General features: G+C 40.5%; 1 protein-coding gene across 1 annotated transcript in view; it reads right to left on the bottom strand.

The window, feature by feature from the left end:
• The window catches only part of LOC106987125 (olfactory receptor 10Z1), a 960-nt gene extending 770 nt beyond the window's left edge, over window positions 1–190 (bottom strand). The window contains exon 1 of the mRNA XM_015085368.3: window positions 1–190. This exon is cut by the window's left edge and continues 770 nt beyond it. Coding sequence (XP_014940854.3) covers window positions 1–190 — 190 coding nt within the window.
• Window positions 191–12,838: the final 12,648 nt, after the last annotated feature.

Below are 12,838 nucleotides of genomic sequence, written 5' to 3'. Positions count from 1 at the left end.
GGGTGTGCAGATGGCTGTCCAGCCTGATGACCACAATAATGAAGACATTGCTGGTCAGGGTGACCAGATACAGAGAGAAGAAGAGTGCAAAGAGCAGGAGCTGAAGCTCCCCGAAGCCGGAGAAGCCCAGGAAGACAAAGCCCCTCCAGGCGGTTGCATTGGTCTGCCCCATCCTCAGTGGTACCCTCATAGATGTGTGGATCCCTTCCCCCTTGTCTGTAGATGCCCCGCTTCTTTACAAGGCAGGATGAGGTGGGTTCTCATTCCTTTGTGCCTGTTGGAACTCAAAAAGATGGCTGTAATTTAGACAGCCATCAAACCTCAGAAAGGTATTTATCTCATTAGAGGCACAGATATGTGGATCCATTTCACATGCATGTATATGCATGCACAGGCATGCACAAAGACACACAATGTGCACACATGTGCACACACATAGACACACACGTGTACATGCACACCAGGTGCAAAGCCCTCACACATAATCATGCATATCTCCTCAGTACACCGCACGTTCGCCATTAATGACCATATCCACCAATCACAAATACATCAGGCATGCTATAAATGCACATCTATTGAGATAGCACATAAATAAGTAGATGTGTGCACCACACATATATTCATACCAACATCATATATACACCCGCATAAGAATATTCACGTGGACACATACGCGTCGCCTGTTAGAACGCGATGGGGGGTGGCTTAATAGACATTGTTTTATGAGTCAGGCAGCAGAACCGAGACTAGAGGAAAAGTGTCTGCATCCTAATCTAACAATCCTTCCCCTAGTGACGACTCTTCTCAGACACCGTGGGACATGCACTCCCATGAACACGGAGCTCAGCAAGAATCCCTTGTCTGTGTCGCTCTCCCAAAGTCTTTTCCATATAAGTCCATGCCTAGCACTGGAGGAAGCATCAGAACTCAGGGAAGGGGCGGGTCCCCAGCACACCGATCAGCTGCCAGGGGCTGCCGCTGGGAGACTGGGCAGGGGGGGCTCTCTACTCACCCTCACCCGAAGAGGCTTATGGGGAGGCAAGCCCTCCTTCTCAGCGACCATGCTCTATGTGCCGCCCCGCCACCCTGCCTGCAGGAGAAGAGACCTGAGATCCATCTCAAAACTCCTGCTGTGGGCAAAAGGCGATGTTCCCAGGTTATACCAGGACAGCTTCCACACCTGTGGACCCAGGAGGTGAGTCATCACTGCTTCCATGGAAACAGCTTCTCTCTCTGAGGGTCCCCTGTCCCCATGGGTGTGATGTCAGGAAGCACCTCTAATGGCGCTTGCCATTAGCTGTGAGTATTCTTTTGGGGAACGCATAAGAGGAACCGTGAACAAACAGATGCCAGCATCATTATTCAAACAACAACTCGATATGTGCTAAATATTATATTTATTATTTTCACCTGTCAAATCTCTTTTAAAGCTTCAAATGCCCTGGTGAAAGAGAGTTGACAGTCGCATTTTATGGAAGAGGAAACCAAGCCCAATAGAGTCTAAGTGACCCATCCAAGATCGCAGAACTCAGATTCAACCTCTTAGAGTCTCCCTGTAAGATGTATACTAAGAACACAGGAATTCACCTTCCCCTGCTGTTGTCTCATGAGCTGGAGATGACTGTTTCTGACCTGTGTCCAGTTTCACAGGTCATACTGCGTGCTCACAGTATGAGAGCACCCTCATTTCCCAGGTTTACCCCCTTCACCTATCCTCATCTGTCCACTCCACTTTTTCACGTGCATCTTTTTAAAGCTTATCTATTTTTTGAGAGAGAGACAGAGAGCAGACGATGGGCAAAGAGAGAGGGAGAGAGAGGATCCCAGGTAGTCTCCACACTCTGAGTGCGGAGCCCGATGCGGGGCTCCACCCCGCGAAACGTGAGATCATGACCCAGGCTGAAATCAAGAGTCAGGTGCTTAACCAACTGAGCCACCCAGGTGCCACCAGACACATCTTTTCAAAAGGAACCTTACTTTATTTCCATCTTTCTGCAATACTGCAATAACTGTACCCAGATTTTTAATCCATCCGTCAGACCATCCTGAAACCTGAAAATATCCGGAAATTCCAGGATTCGTCATCTTATCTAACTCTTCGCTCAATGCGCATTGTTCTCGAGTACACCAGCAGTGTGAACCCACCCCTCCAATACACATTTTTGCCCATTCGCTGGCTCAGGAGAAATGGTAATGATGATTGTTAAAATGCATTCAGTGCCAGACATCTTGCTGACTCCATTAGACGAATTGAACACTCAAAATATTTAAAGATTATTCTGATTACCCTCCCTTTTTGGATAAGAAGACTGAAGCATAGAAAACGTAAATAACTTACTGAAGAGAAGGTGACAAGGGCCAACACGACAACAAGTGGCCTCAGGAACGCTTCTCTTAACTACCGTGTCATTTATGGTAACCTGCATCAGTCAGAAGGGTCCACGGGGCACCTGAGTGGATCAGTCGGTTAAGGTCATGATTTCAGGGTTCTGAAGTTCAAGCCCTGCATCGGGCTCCTCACTGGCAGCATGGAACCTGCTTGGGATTCTCTCTCTCCCTCTCTCTCTCTGCCTCTCCCTGCTCTCTCTCAAAATAAATGAATAAACTTAAAAACAGGAGTTAAGGGTCCAAAAGATGAGCAAGACATGGACATCAGTACAAGAGTACAACTGTTGGCTTTCTAGCAATTTCCCTAGCACTTGGTATTATTTTGTCTGTCGACCTAGAGACTGTAGCATGCATTTTTCATTTAAAACATTCTACATAAACTTAATATTGAATGATTTCCAGTAAAATATGGAAAAGTTGCAATGACATGACTCTATTTACTTAAATCCACCAACACATTCCTATAATTTTTAAACAGCCATATGCCTTTTTAAAGAAATTAAGATAGTACTTAACACGCACGTATATAAACTTTTATATTTAACCTCACATTCAATTTCAGGGTTCTTCGTTCTCCCCTGTGTACCCAGGTTACCGTGGGCTTCATGTTCCTTCAGCCTTCTCTTAGTATATCTTACACTGCATGCTGGCTAGCAACTCTCCTCATTTTTGTTTATCTGAGGATTTTTTTCATTTTGCCTTCATTTGTGAAATATAGTTTTGCTGGATAAAAAATTCCTAGTCCATGGAGTACCTTTCTTCGTCTTCCCCTATGTCATTTTCAGTGTCTCTGTCCTCCCTAATTTCTAATGCACACACTGCCCTTAATGACATTGTCATTTTATTCTATGCAAATTCTCCTGTTGTTTCAACATTTTCTCTTTAACTTTGGCTTTCATCTATTTGTGTCTGGTGTGTTTACATATGCTTTTGTGTTTTTCTTACTTGTGATTTATGGAACATCATGACGTTCTACCTCATTGTGTTCTACCAAATTTGGGCAGTTTTCAGCTATTATTTCTTGAAATATTCTCATCCCCTGTATCTTTTCATTTCCTTCTGATCTTCCCATTACACAAATGTTGGACTACTTGATATCGTCTCAAAAAATCTCGCAGAGTGGATTCATTTTAACCCTTTTTTTTCCGTCTTCAGATCAACTTATTTGTATTGTTTTATTTTTCAGTTCATCAGTCCTTTCTTCTCTCATCTCCAAAATTGAGCCTATTTAATGAAAAATAATGTATTCCATCAATATGTAAAAAGATTAATGTTTAATGACAAAAGGGGATTTATTCCAAGGATGCAGGACTGATTTACTATTTGAAAATATGTTGAAATCATTCACTAAATCAGTCAAATTAATGGAAAAAAGATAAGCTACTCATCTCAATATTTGTACAAAGATTATTTGGAAAAATAAATATCTATTATTATATGTTAAAAAAAACACAACTCTGTTCCTACTTAAAACTAAAGCACATACTTCCACATTGTAAAATATTGAATTCTTTTCCCTTGGATAAGCAATCTGACCACGCTATACAACATCGTGCCGGAAGACCAGACCAGTGTAATAATATCAGTAAAAGATAGAAAAGATGTAATAATTTGAAAGAGATGATAAAACCCTTCATTTGCAGACAACGTGACTGAGTACCTAAAAAATCTTACTAAACCCATAGAAGGACTACAAATACAATAAGTACACTTAGAAAGTTCTCAAATCAATTGCTTTTCTTCATATTAGTCACCAAAAATAAGAAATTCCCTTTTTTATTAAAGAGAGAGAGTGTGCAAGGAGGAGAGAGGGGCAAAGAAAGAGATAGGCAATCTTAAGCAAGCTCCAAGCTCACTGCGGACCCACAGCTAATATTATCCTCAACAAGACTGGGATGTCCATTCTCACCATTACTATTTAACATAGTACTGGAAACCTCAGCAATCAGACGACAAAAAGAAAGGGCATATAAATCAGCGAGGAAGATGTCAAATTTTCACTATTTGCCGATTACATAACACTCCATGTGGAAAACCTGCAAGACTCCACCAAATAATTGCTAGAACTGATACATGAATTCAGCAAAGTCACAGGATATAAAATGAACATACAGAACTCTTTGCTTTTCTGTATACCAATAATAAAGCAATAGAAAGAGAATTCAAGAAATCTATCCCATTTATGATTAATCAAAAACCATAAGATACCTAGGAATAAACCTAACCAAAGAGATAAAAAGATCTATATGCTGAAAACTAAAGAAAGCTTATGAAAGAAATTGAAGAAGACACCAAGAGATGGAAAAACATTGATGCTCATGGATTAGAAGAAGAAACATTTTGGAAATGTCTATACTACCCAAAGAAATCCAAACATTCAATAAAATCCCCATCACAATAATACCAGCATTCTTCACCAAGCTAAAACAAACAAGTCTAACATTTGTATGGAACCAGAAAAGATCCCAAGCAGCCAAAGCAAACTTGAAAAAGAAAATCAAGGCTCAATTCATCACAATATGGACTTCAAGCTATATTATGAAGCTGTCGTCATCAAGACAGTATGGTACTGGCACAAAAACAGACACATAGATCAATGGAACAGAAGAGAAAACCCAGTGATTGATGCACAAATGTATGGCCAACTAATCTTTAACAAAACAAGAAATGCCAATTTCTACAAAGCTAAAGTCAGAGCGAGTAAGCATATTGTCACACAGAGACTTGTATAATTATGTTTTAGCTGCTTAATTCATACTTATTGAAACCGTAAAGCAGTGCAAATGACCGTGTGCATGTGAATGCCTAAACAAGTTCTAGAATATTCATGCAATGAAATAATACCTGGAAATGAAAAACAAATAAATGTGAAACAACATGGAAAAATCTCAGAAGTATTAGGTTGAGTAAAAAAAAATCCACCAGCAACACCATTCACACCCTATGTGTCCGTTTCTGAATCCAAAGAACAAGAAAGTTTTATAACGGTTGTTGACATCACCTCCCTGATGGTCCCTGTGGCTATGATTGGAAAACAGCATTAAGGAACTTGCTGAAATGATAGAAAAGTCCCAGGTCTTGAACTCACACTTCTGAATTACCAGTGGGTCAGAGGACAACTCAAAAGAGAAACACAAAAATATATATCTTGCCACAGACAACAATCCCAAACTTACAAGATGCATCAAAAGCATCTGTTACAGGAAAATTTGTATTGATAAGTAACCCTCATTGTGAAGAAAGAAAGATCCCGAATACATAGCCTATCTTGACACCTGACAGAACTAGAAAAAGAATGCACTAAACCCAAAGACAGCAGAAGGAAAGAAATAACAAAGATGGGCACAAAAATAAATAAAGACCAGAAAGACAGTAGAGAAGATGGATGGAATTAGCAGCTGGGGTGTTTATTTGTTGGTTGGTGAGTCTTGGAGGGGGTCTGATTACTGTCTCCAGGTTGTGGACTCCAGCAGCTCTAAGACTGGGGGACTTAGGCAACAAGACCCAGGGAACTTGTCACTATATTGTGCTTTGGGCCCCAAAGCCCCGAGCTGCTCTTACCCTTTCCAGCGTTCAGGTGTGTCTTCTTCAGTAATGCCCAGAGTTTTCAATTGTACTAAGTTGGAAGAACGGGGAAGGTGTTTCTACTCAGGGGTCTGACAACTATTGTCCTCAGCTCTGTGTTATCAGAAAGTTTCCTAAATCTACCGAGTGAAACCTGTATCTTGGACCTTTTCACAGCTAGGCAAATAGAGGGATAAGCAGATAGATAGCTGTAGCTGAGCGTGCTGCAGGCTCAGAGGCTTTCAGTAAAAATCTACTGGCCAAGGTGATTGAAATCAACAGGGTTTTTATTTTCCCCAAACTTCTGAATACATCAAGCTAGGCAACGTGTTTGCAATTAATAGATAAGCAATCATAACTGATAATCATTTTGTAACAGCTGGAAAACCCAATTATGATAAACTTTTCAGAAACTGAAAAAAATGAATGTTAATGATCAACAGTGAATATGTTTTCAAGTCAAATAGAATCCATATCATTGTTTTGGAGAAAGTAGAAAAAGGAACTGACAAAATTATACTCCAATATGTTGTTAAAAATAACTTTTGATGATAGACCATTTGGGTATTAAGGAAATATAACTTAGAAGGAATTCAAAGAATTGAGTAGCACTGCTCTTCTAGAAAAAAAAATTTTTAGAATAAAATTGATCCTGAACTGTTTCATTTATGCAAAAAAAATGTTACTCATTGATATATAAGGTAATTTTTAAAGCACCACTTCCATTCAGGGATAATTTTACATTGAAAAAAAATTGTTTTTTTAGTGTTTTATTTATTTTTGAGAGAGACAGAAACAGAGTGCAAGATGGGTAGGGGAAGAGAGAGAGGGAGACACAGAATCTGAAGCAGGCTCCAGGCTCTGAGCTGTCGGCCTAGAGCCAGACATAGGGCTTGAACTCACAAACTGAGAGCTCATGACCTGATCTGAAGTCGGACACTTAACTGACTGAGCCACACAAGAGCCCCTTACACTGAAAATTTTAATTTTCACATTTAATCAGATTTCCACTTGGACATAAATTATGGTAAAAACATTTTTAAAAATCAACCTATAAACATTTTTGTTGCAGAGAAGTATGCTAAGGAGACTAATCAAAACCATATACAAGACAAACAAACAAACAAATGAATATATAATTTTGTGCACATATGTCAAAGAAGTTCATAGAGAAAAATGAGAATATTTTTTAATTGGAAGATGTAAATAGCAAAACAGTGTTGCATCTAAATGGCATTGAGCCCGGCTAGCTCAGTCGGTAGAGCATGAGACTCTTAAATGGCATTGAATACTTTTTGCATTTAAAATATTTTTTAAATGTGTATTCAGTTTTGAGAGACAGAGAGAGAATGCAAGTGGAGGAGAGGCAGAGAGAGAGGGAGACACAGAATCCAAAGCAGGCTCCAGGCTCTGAGCTGTCAGCACAGAGCCCAATGTGGGGCTTGAACGCACAAACTGTGAATTCATGACCTGAGCCGAAGTCCGATGCTTGACCGACTGAGCCACCCAGGCACCCCTGAATATTTCTTTTTTAAATGAGTTATAAAGAATGGAGTGAACATATCAATATATGCTATATGGAACTTGATATATGTGATGATTTTAATTCTAATGAAGAAAAAAATATATATATATATATCTATACATATATTTACCTACTCACATAAAGGAATATAGGGACAGCTCTCAATGTAAAGGGCATTGCCCAGGCCAACTGCAGTGACCATGGCCAGAGGAAGGAGACGGGCTGGTCATGTCTGTGATGGCTCGGGAGTGAATGCAGTGCGAGCTTCCCCACGCAGAACTGTGTGGTTTCAACCCCTGCAGGCACCCGAGGGCAGAGCCCCTGGTTTCTTATCAGCTTGCCCAGCTGTGTGGCAGAAGGGAAGGGGTGTGGGGGGGTAAAGTATAAAAGCTTTCAGAAAACCACAAAGTGGAGTCAGACTGGAATACATTCTGCCAATATCTCGCGATCTGGATGAATGTAGGCATGAGGTAGGTTTTAATATTGGACGCAATGATTTCCATTTGATTCTTCTTTAAGATTGTTACATATATGCAAGAACTTGTTAGTTTACATGTAAATTAGAATATGTTTGTTGTTCTCTATAAAAAAAAATTGGGAGGAGATTTTAAAAGGATTGCAATGAGCCCATACATCAAATTGGGGATCAATTTTGTTATTTTTTTCTAGTTTCTTGAGATAGGAATTTAAGTCATTTCACAGAGACCTCTCTTCTCCTTTAATGTGCTATAAATACCCTTTCAGGATGCTCTAGGTGCAACCCACACATTTGGATATGTTGTCATTTCATTTTGCATCAGTTTATTAATTATTTCATTTCTTTTGAGATCACCCTTACAACCATGGATAGCTTCATATCGTTTAATCTCCATGTGTTTACAGAGTTTCCTCCCGTCTTTCTGTTCTTGATTTCCAACTTGAATCCAACATGGTTAGAGAACCAGATGTCCTCTCTATAATTTCCCTTTATATTTCTGGCAAATAGATAGATTAAGGAGTGCACCTGTTGTGATGAGCACGTGGTGATGTGTGGATATGTTGAATCCTATATTGTACACCTCAAACTAACATGACACTATATGTTAATGAACTAGAATTAAAAAGAACTTAAAAATGTTCTTGTCAGTTGTCTTGAGGCCCAGGGTATGATTTTTCTTGTGTGATTTTTAGGATAGGTTACCTATGCCCCTAGGCCCAGCTGGTGATGCTGCTGTGGGCAGATGAGGCCTGGCTGCCTGGGGTGAGGTGGGGGCTGACGCGGCAGGTACAGCCAATAGGGTCCCCGCTGCCATCGGCTGTGGGTCTCCCCTACTAAGTCCCTGTTGCGATTTGCCTTTCTTGGTCCCTTGCCAGAGAGAACATCTGTGCGTTTATTTATTTTTTCCTTTGCCTTTGCCTGTGAACATTTTCCGATTGCAGGGTACAGAGCTCTCCACACCCCAGCTGGACTACCTGAGCGATAAAAAGAAATCCTTGGAAACCCTCTGTGGTGGTGTTCTTCAAGCGTGGAGACCCCTGGCCAATCCATCTTCCATGATGCCTCTTCCAGAGTCATTTTAGGACTGCTGGAATATTTCCATTTTTTCTAGTTGTATTTAGAGGGCACTGCAGAGAAATGTGAATATAGACCACTTTCATTGAACTTGAATGGACTGAAGATGCTAAGAAATTGACAAAATACTTGACTAACTTTTAAAGCATTTTATAATTTTTACATTCCCAACAATGGTCTATGAGTTCCCCTACTTCCAATCCTAACCAACGCTAGGATGGCAAGGTTTTTTTTTAACACATTTTAAAAGTCGTGTAGTAGAATCAAACTGGTTTCATTTTCTTTCATCCACCAAGGTAGAATTTCCCTGTAAGAAGACGCCATTATACTTCTCTGAGTTCCTTCAGAGTACAGTCTTCCAACATTGTAGGCCCTAAATACCCAGGGCCAGATGAAAGGGCCAGACTGTGAGGGAGGGGGAGAGCATTAGGGATGCAGTTCACTCCCCTCCCTGCCAAACAAAACTCAGGAATTAGCATGGACTGGATAGGAACTCTGCAAGCTTTAAATCCCCAGAGATTCCAGGCAGAGTTTTCCTGGTCACATGTTACAAAACAGCCCTGGAACTAATGAGAGAAAATTACAAAGTTGAGTCAGAAAGTTCTCCGGCTCCCTCTGATGCAAGAAGAGAGGAATCCCTTAGGGTCTCCTAACCAGAGCCAAACCTCTAGAGCTGAGGACCCACAAGTGCTAATGATAATCAGACAATATCTCCAAACCGGTGGAATAAAAGGTTCTTAAGCGCTGTGATTCAGGGAATGGTAGAATCAGATCATGGCACGTGTGGAAAACTCTAGGGCCACAGAAAGCTAAGGCTGGCACCAAATCACTTCCCAGCTGGGGAAACTTAGATCCAGAAGGCACAAGGACTTTGCTAAGGTCACTCAACTAGCAGCGATAAAGTTAAAACCACAGGCTCTTAGACAATGGCTTTAATACTAAGTGGATCTCTGTGTCTTCTGAGCAAAGAACAAAGCAGGTTTCCCACAGTGTGAAGACCATCATGGAAGAATAGAACCCTAACACTGAATTGGCTTTGGGGCGCTGATAACAGACACAAGGTAGGAAACCCTTGGAGTGATTGGAGGCTGTTTTCCTCATGATTAATTGTCCCTGCACTTTCTCCAAAGTACCATTTCTCTGCGACTCTGGAAAGGGTGTGTATTTCTTTTGTCAGTGGATCCATATTGCAAATTACATTTGATACAACTTGATTTGGGGACAACTTCTGACATCTTTGAGCATAGGGTGGGGTATAATACAACATTACACACACACACACACATTCAGAATATGTCAGAACTAGGGGAAGATTCTGAAATTCACACTCTTCTAGTGATGATTCACCAAGTAGGCATTTAACTCACAAGTAAAGTAAGATTAAGTAAGAAAGGCTGTCTTGGAATATGTATTACTGATTCTTTGCATTTTCAAACTGTTTCTGAATGAAATGATGGATTGGAACACAACCCCCCTGGCTGTTTAGGAGGGGATATGGCGTATGGTGTAGAATCAGACCGTCCCGCAATTCGTATGTCAAAGAGCTTCAATTTTGCCCCATGGGTCCCAGGTACTAACAACAATCGCTTTGCCAATATTCTCTCCTCTCACCCACTTTGGGGTACTTAGGCAATCTTTTGGTTCCACTATCCGTCTAATTGCTCTACTGACAGGGGTCCCGTGGAGAGTCTAGAGAATTTGGAAACGTGAGTGTGTACAGTGTTCTACTGAGGCAGGAAATCTTCACAATCGCTCATGATAACGGAAGGGCGTTTGGCACCTAGCATTTCTGAGAGGGGAGACGGTCTTCTGAGATAATCTCGAGTTTTCACAAGGCTCTTTCAGGGCAAAGTGGAACAACAATCTTCAAGAGTGGGTGGGCATCCCAAGGAGTTTCATGCTCCATTTGGATGATGAGGGCCTTTGCCTTAACGGCCTCAGAAAGAAACCCAAGGATCATTTAGACACAGCCCCTCAGAATACAGCCTTAGGCAGGAAGGCAAAATAATGCTTTCATCTTCTTTGGGGAATATAATTACTCACTTATGGAAGGTGGGGTGTGGACACAGGGAGGGAAAGCATGCAAAAGGAAAGGAGAAAGGATGGAGGGAAGGATGAGTCACATGTCAGGGGAGGCTGAGGAAAAAGGAAGTCATGTCAGGTCAAAGAGGACTAAAGAATCAAGAGATCCCAAAGCTAGAGTCCACATGGCTGCATATTTCATTGTGAAATGTTATAATTTTACCATTATGTTTATTTTTATATTTATGCATATTGATTTATATGTTAACACTATTGACTTATAGTTCAGAACTTCTTCAAAAATAATAATAAAGATTCAGCCAATTTTCCCACTGCTTCTTCTGTCTGTTGGTGACCAGCTTGACTCTGCTGATGAAATGCTTAATCTTAGCCTCCACCATATCTGCTTAAGACTGGAAAGACTTGTTATCTCCAGGCTCAACATTCTGCCCGATGCCAAATAACAAGGTAAAACAGAAACTGTTTTAGATTCAGCCTCTTTGCCATCACTAACCTATCCGTGCACATGTATTGGAAATCATTATCTTCTTCAAATGCTCCATATTAGCGCTCAGAGACATACAGAGATGTGTGACCATAGACTCTTTACGGGAGGAGAAAAAAAGATAAATTGTAAGAATGTACAATTCAGTCAAAACATTGGCTTCTCGCTACAAATATGCCCCTTCATAGACACAGCTCTCTTCTTGCTAAAAAGAAGGAAATAATCTCAGCTGCCATACACATTCCACAGCTGTCCTACACACTTCTCATCTACGTGGTCATGCATAAAACCAACCAACATTAGAAGGAAGCTAGCGAAATGTAGAGCCCATCAATGCTAGTTATTAAATATATTGACACGTGGCAGAGGAAACACGATGGATCAACATAATACAAGGCTGAGGGAATGTGTCAAATGCAAGGAAAAACAGCGTATTGTAGATTTCAGAGGAGGATGAGATTAAAAGAGATGCAGAATATCAAAGAATTTGTAGAATTCGAGGGCTGACCTTTTTGGGAATCTGAGCATGGCACTGAAGGAATGGGAAAATTTCAGCTGCACCTGAACCAAATTTGGATAAAAAGTCTGTTTATCGGTTCCATCCACATACTCTAATGAATCGCTATTAACCCGGAAGGTCCTGGAGTATCCGATCTTCTCTCTCCTCAGAGTACAGGGAAGGAAACATGTTCTTTATTTCCTTTAATATTCCAGGGCCTAAATGTCTCCTCCAAGAAGAGTTCATGACTTTGGGCTTCCTTATTATTATAACCCATTGTCTACATTTGGTCCCAAAATTACTAACAAACCAACTATGAATCTTCACTCATGGGATAATTACAGACAATATTCTGTGTGCAAGTTGCTTTGTCAGACCCTGACTCTGTCTATTAGCTACTCTAATTCTTTTAGTATTCAGAGTCTTCTCCAAATAGCACACCTAAGCATGCGAATATCCTTTATCTAGGCATCAATTAGACTATTTGTCCCCTTATGATATTATCAGCCAATAAACTCCTCTTAAAAAATAAACCATAAAAAGTCTTCTGTCAGGCACTAAATGATCAGGAATTAGTCACTGAATAAAGGTATAACAAATGAATTAAAAATTAGGAAAACCCGTGACCTACATACACATGGTGTTTTGCCACACAAATTGAAGAATCAACTGGTCATCGTAACTCCCTGATCATCTGTCTTATTCACACCACAACCTTCCAAGAATAATGGAGAGTTGAATATTTACTTGTTGTTTCTTTCACATTTCAGACATGCCACA

This window comes from Acinonyx jubatus, chromosome E4 (assembly GCF_027475565.1).
Source record: "Acinonyx jubatus isolate Ajub_Pintada_27869175 chromosome E4, VMU_Ajub_asm_v1.0, whole genome shotgun sequence".
In the NCBI taxonomy this organism is placed as follows: Eukaryota; Metazoa; Chordata; class Mammalia; order Carnivora; family Felidae; genus Acinonyx; species Acinonyx jubatus.
Note: the sequence above shows the minus strand (reverse complement) of the source record. Positions and strands in the feature narration are given on the sequence as shown.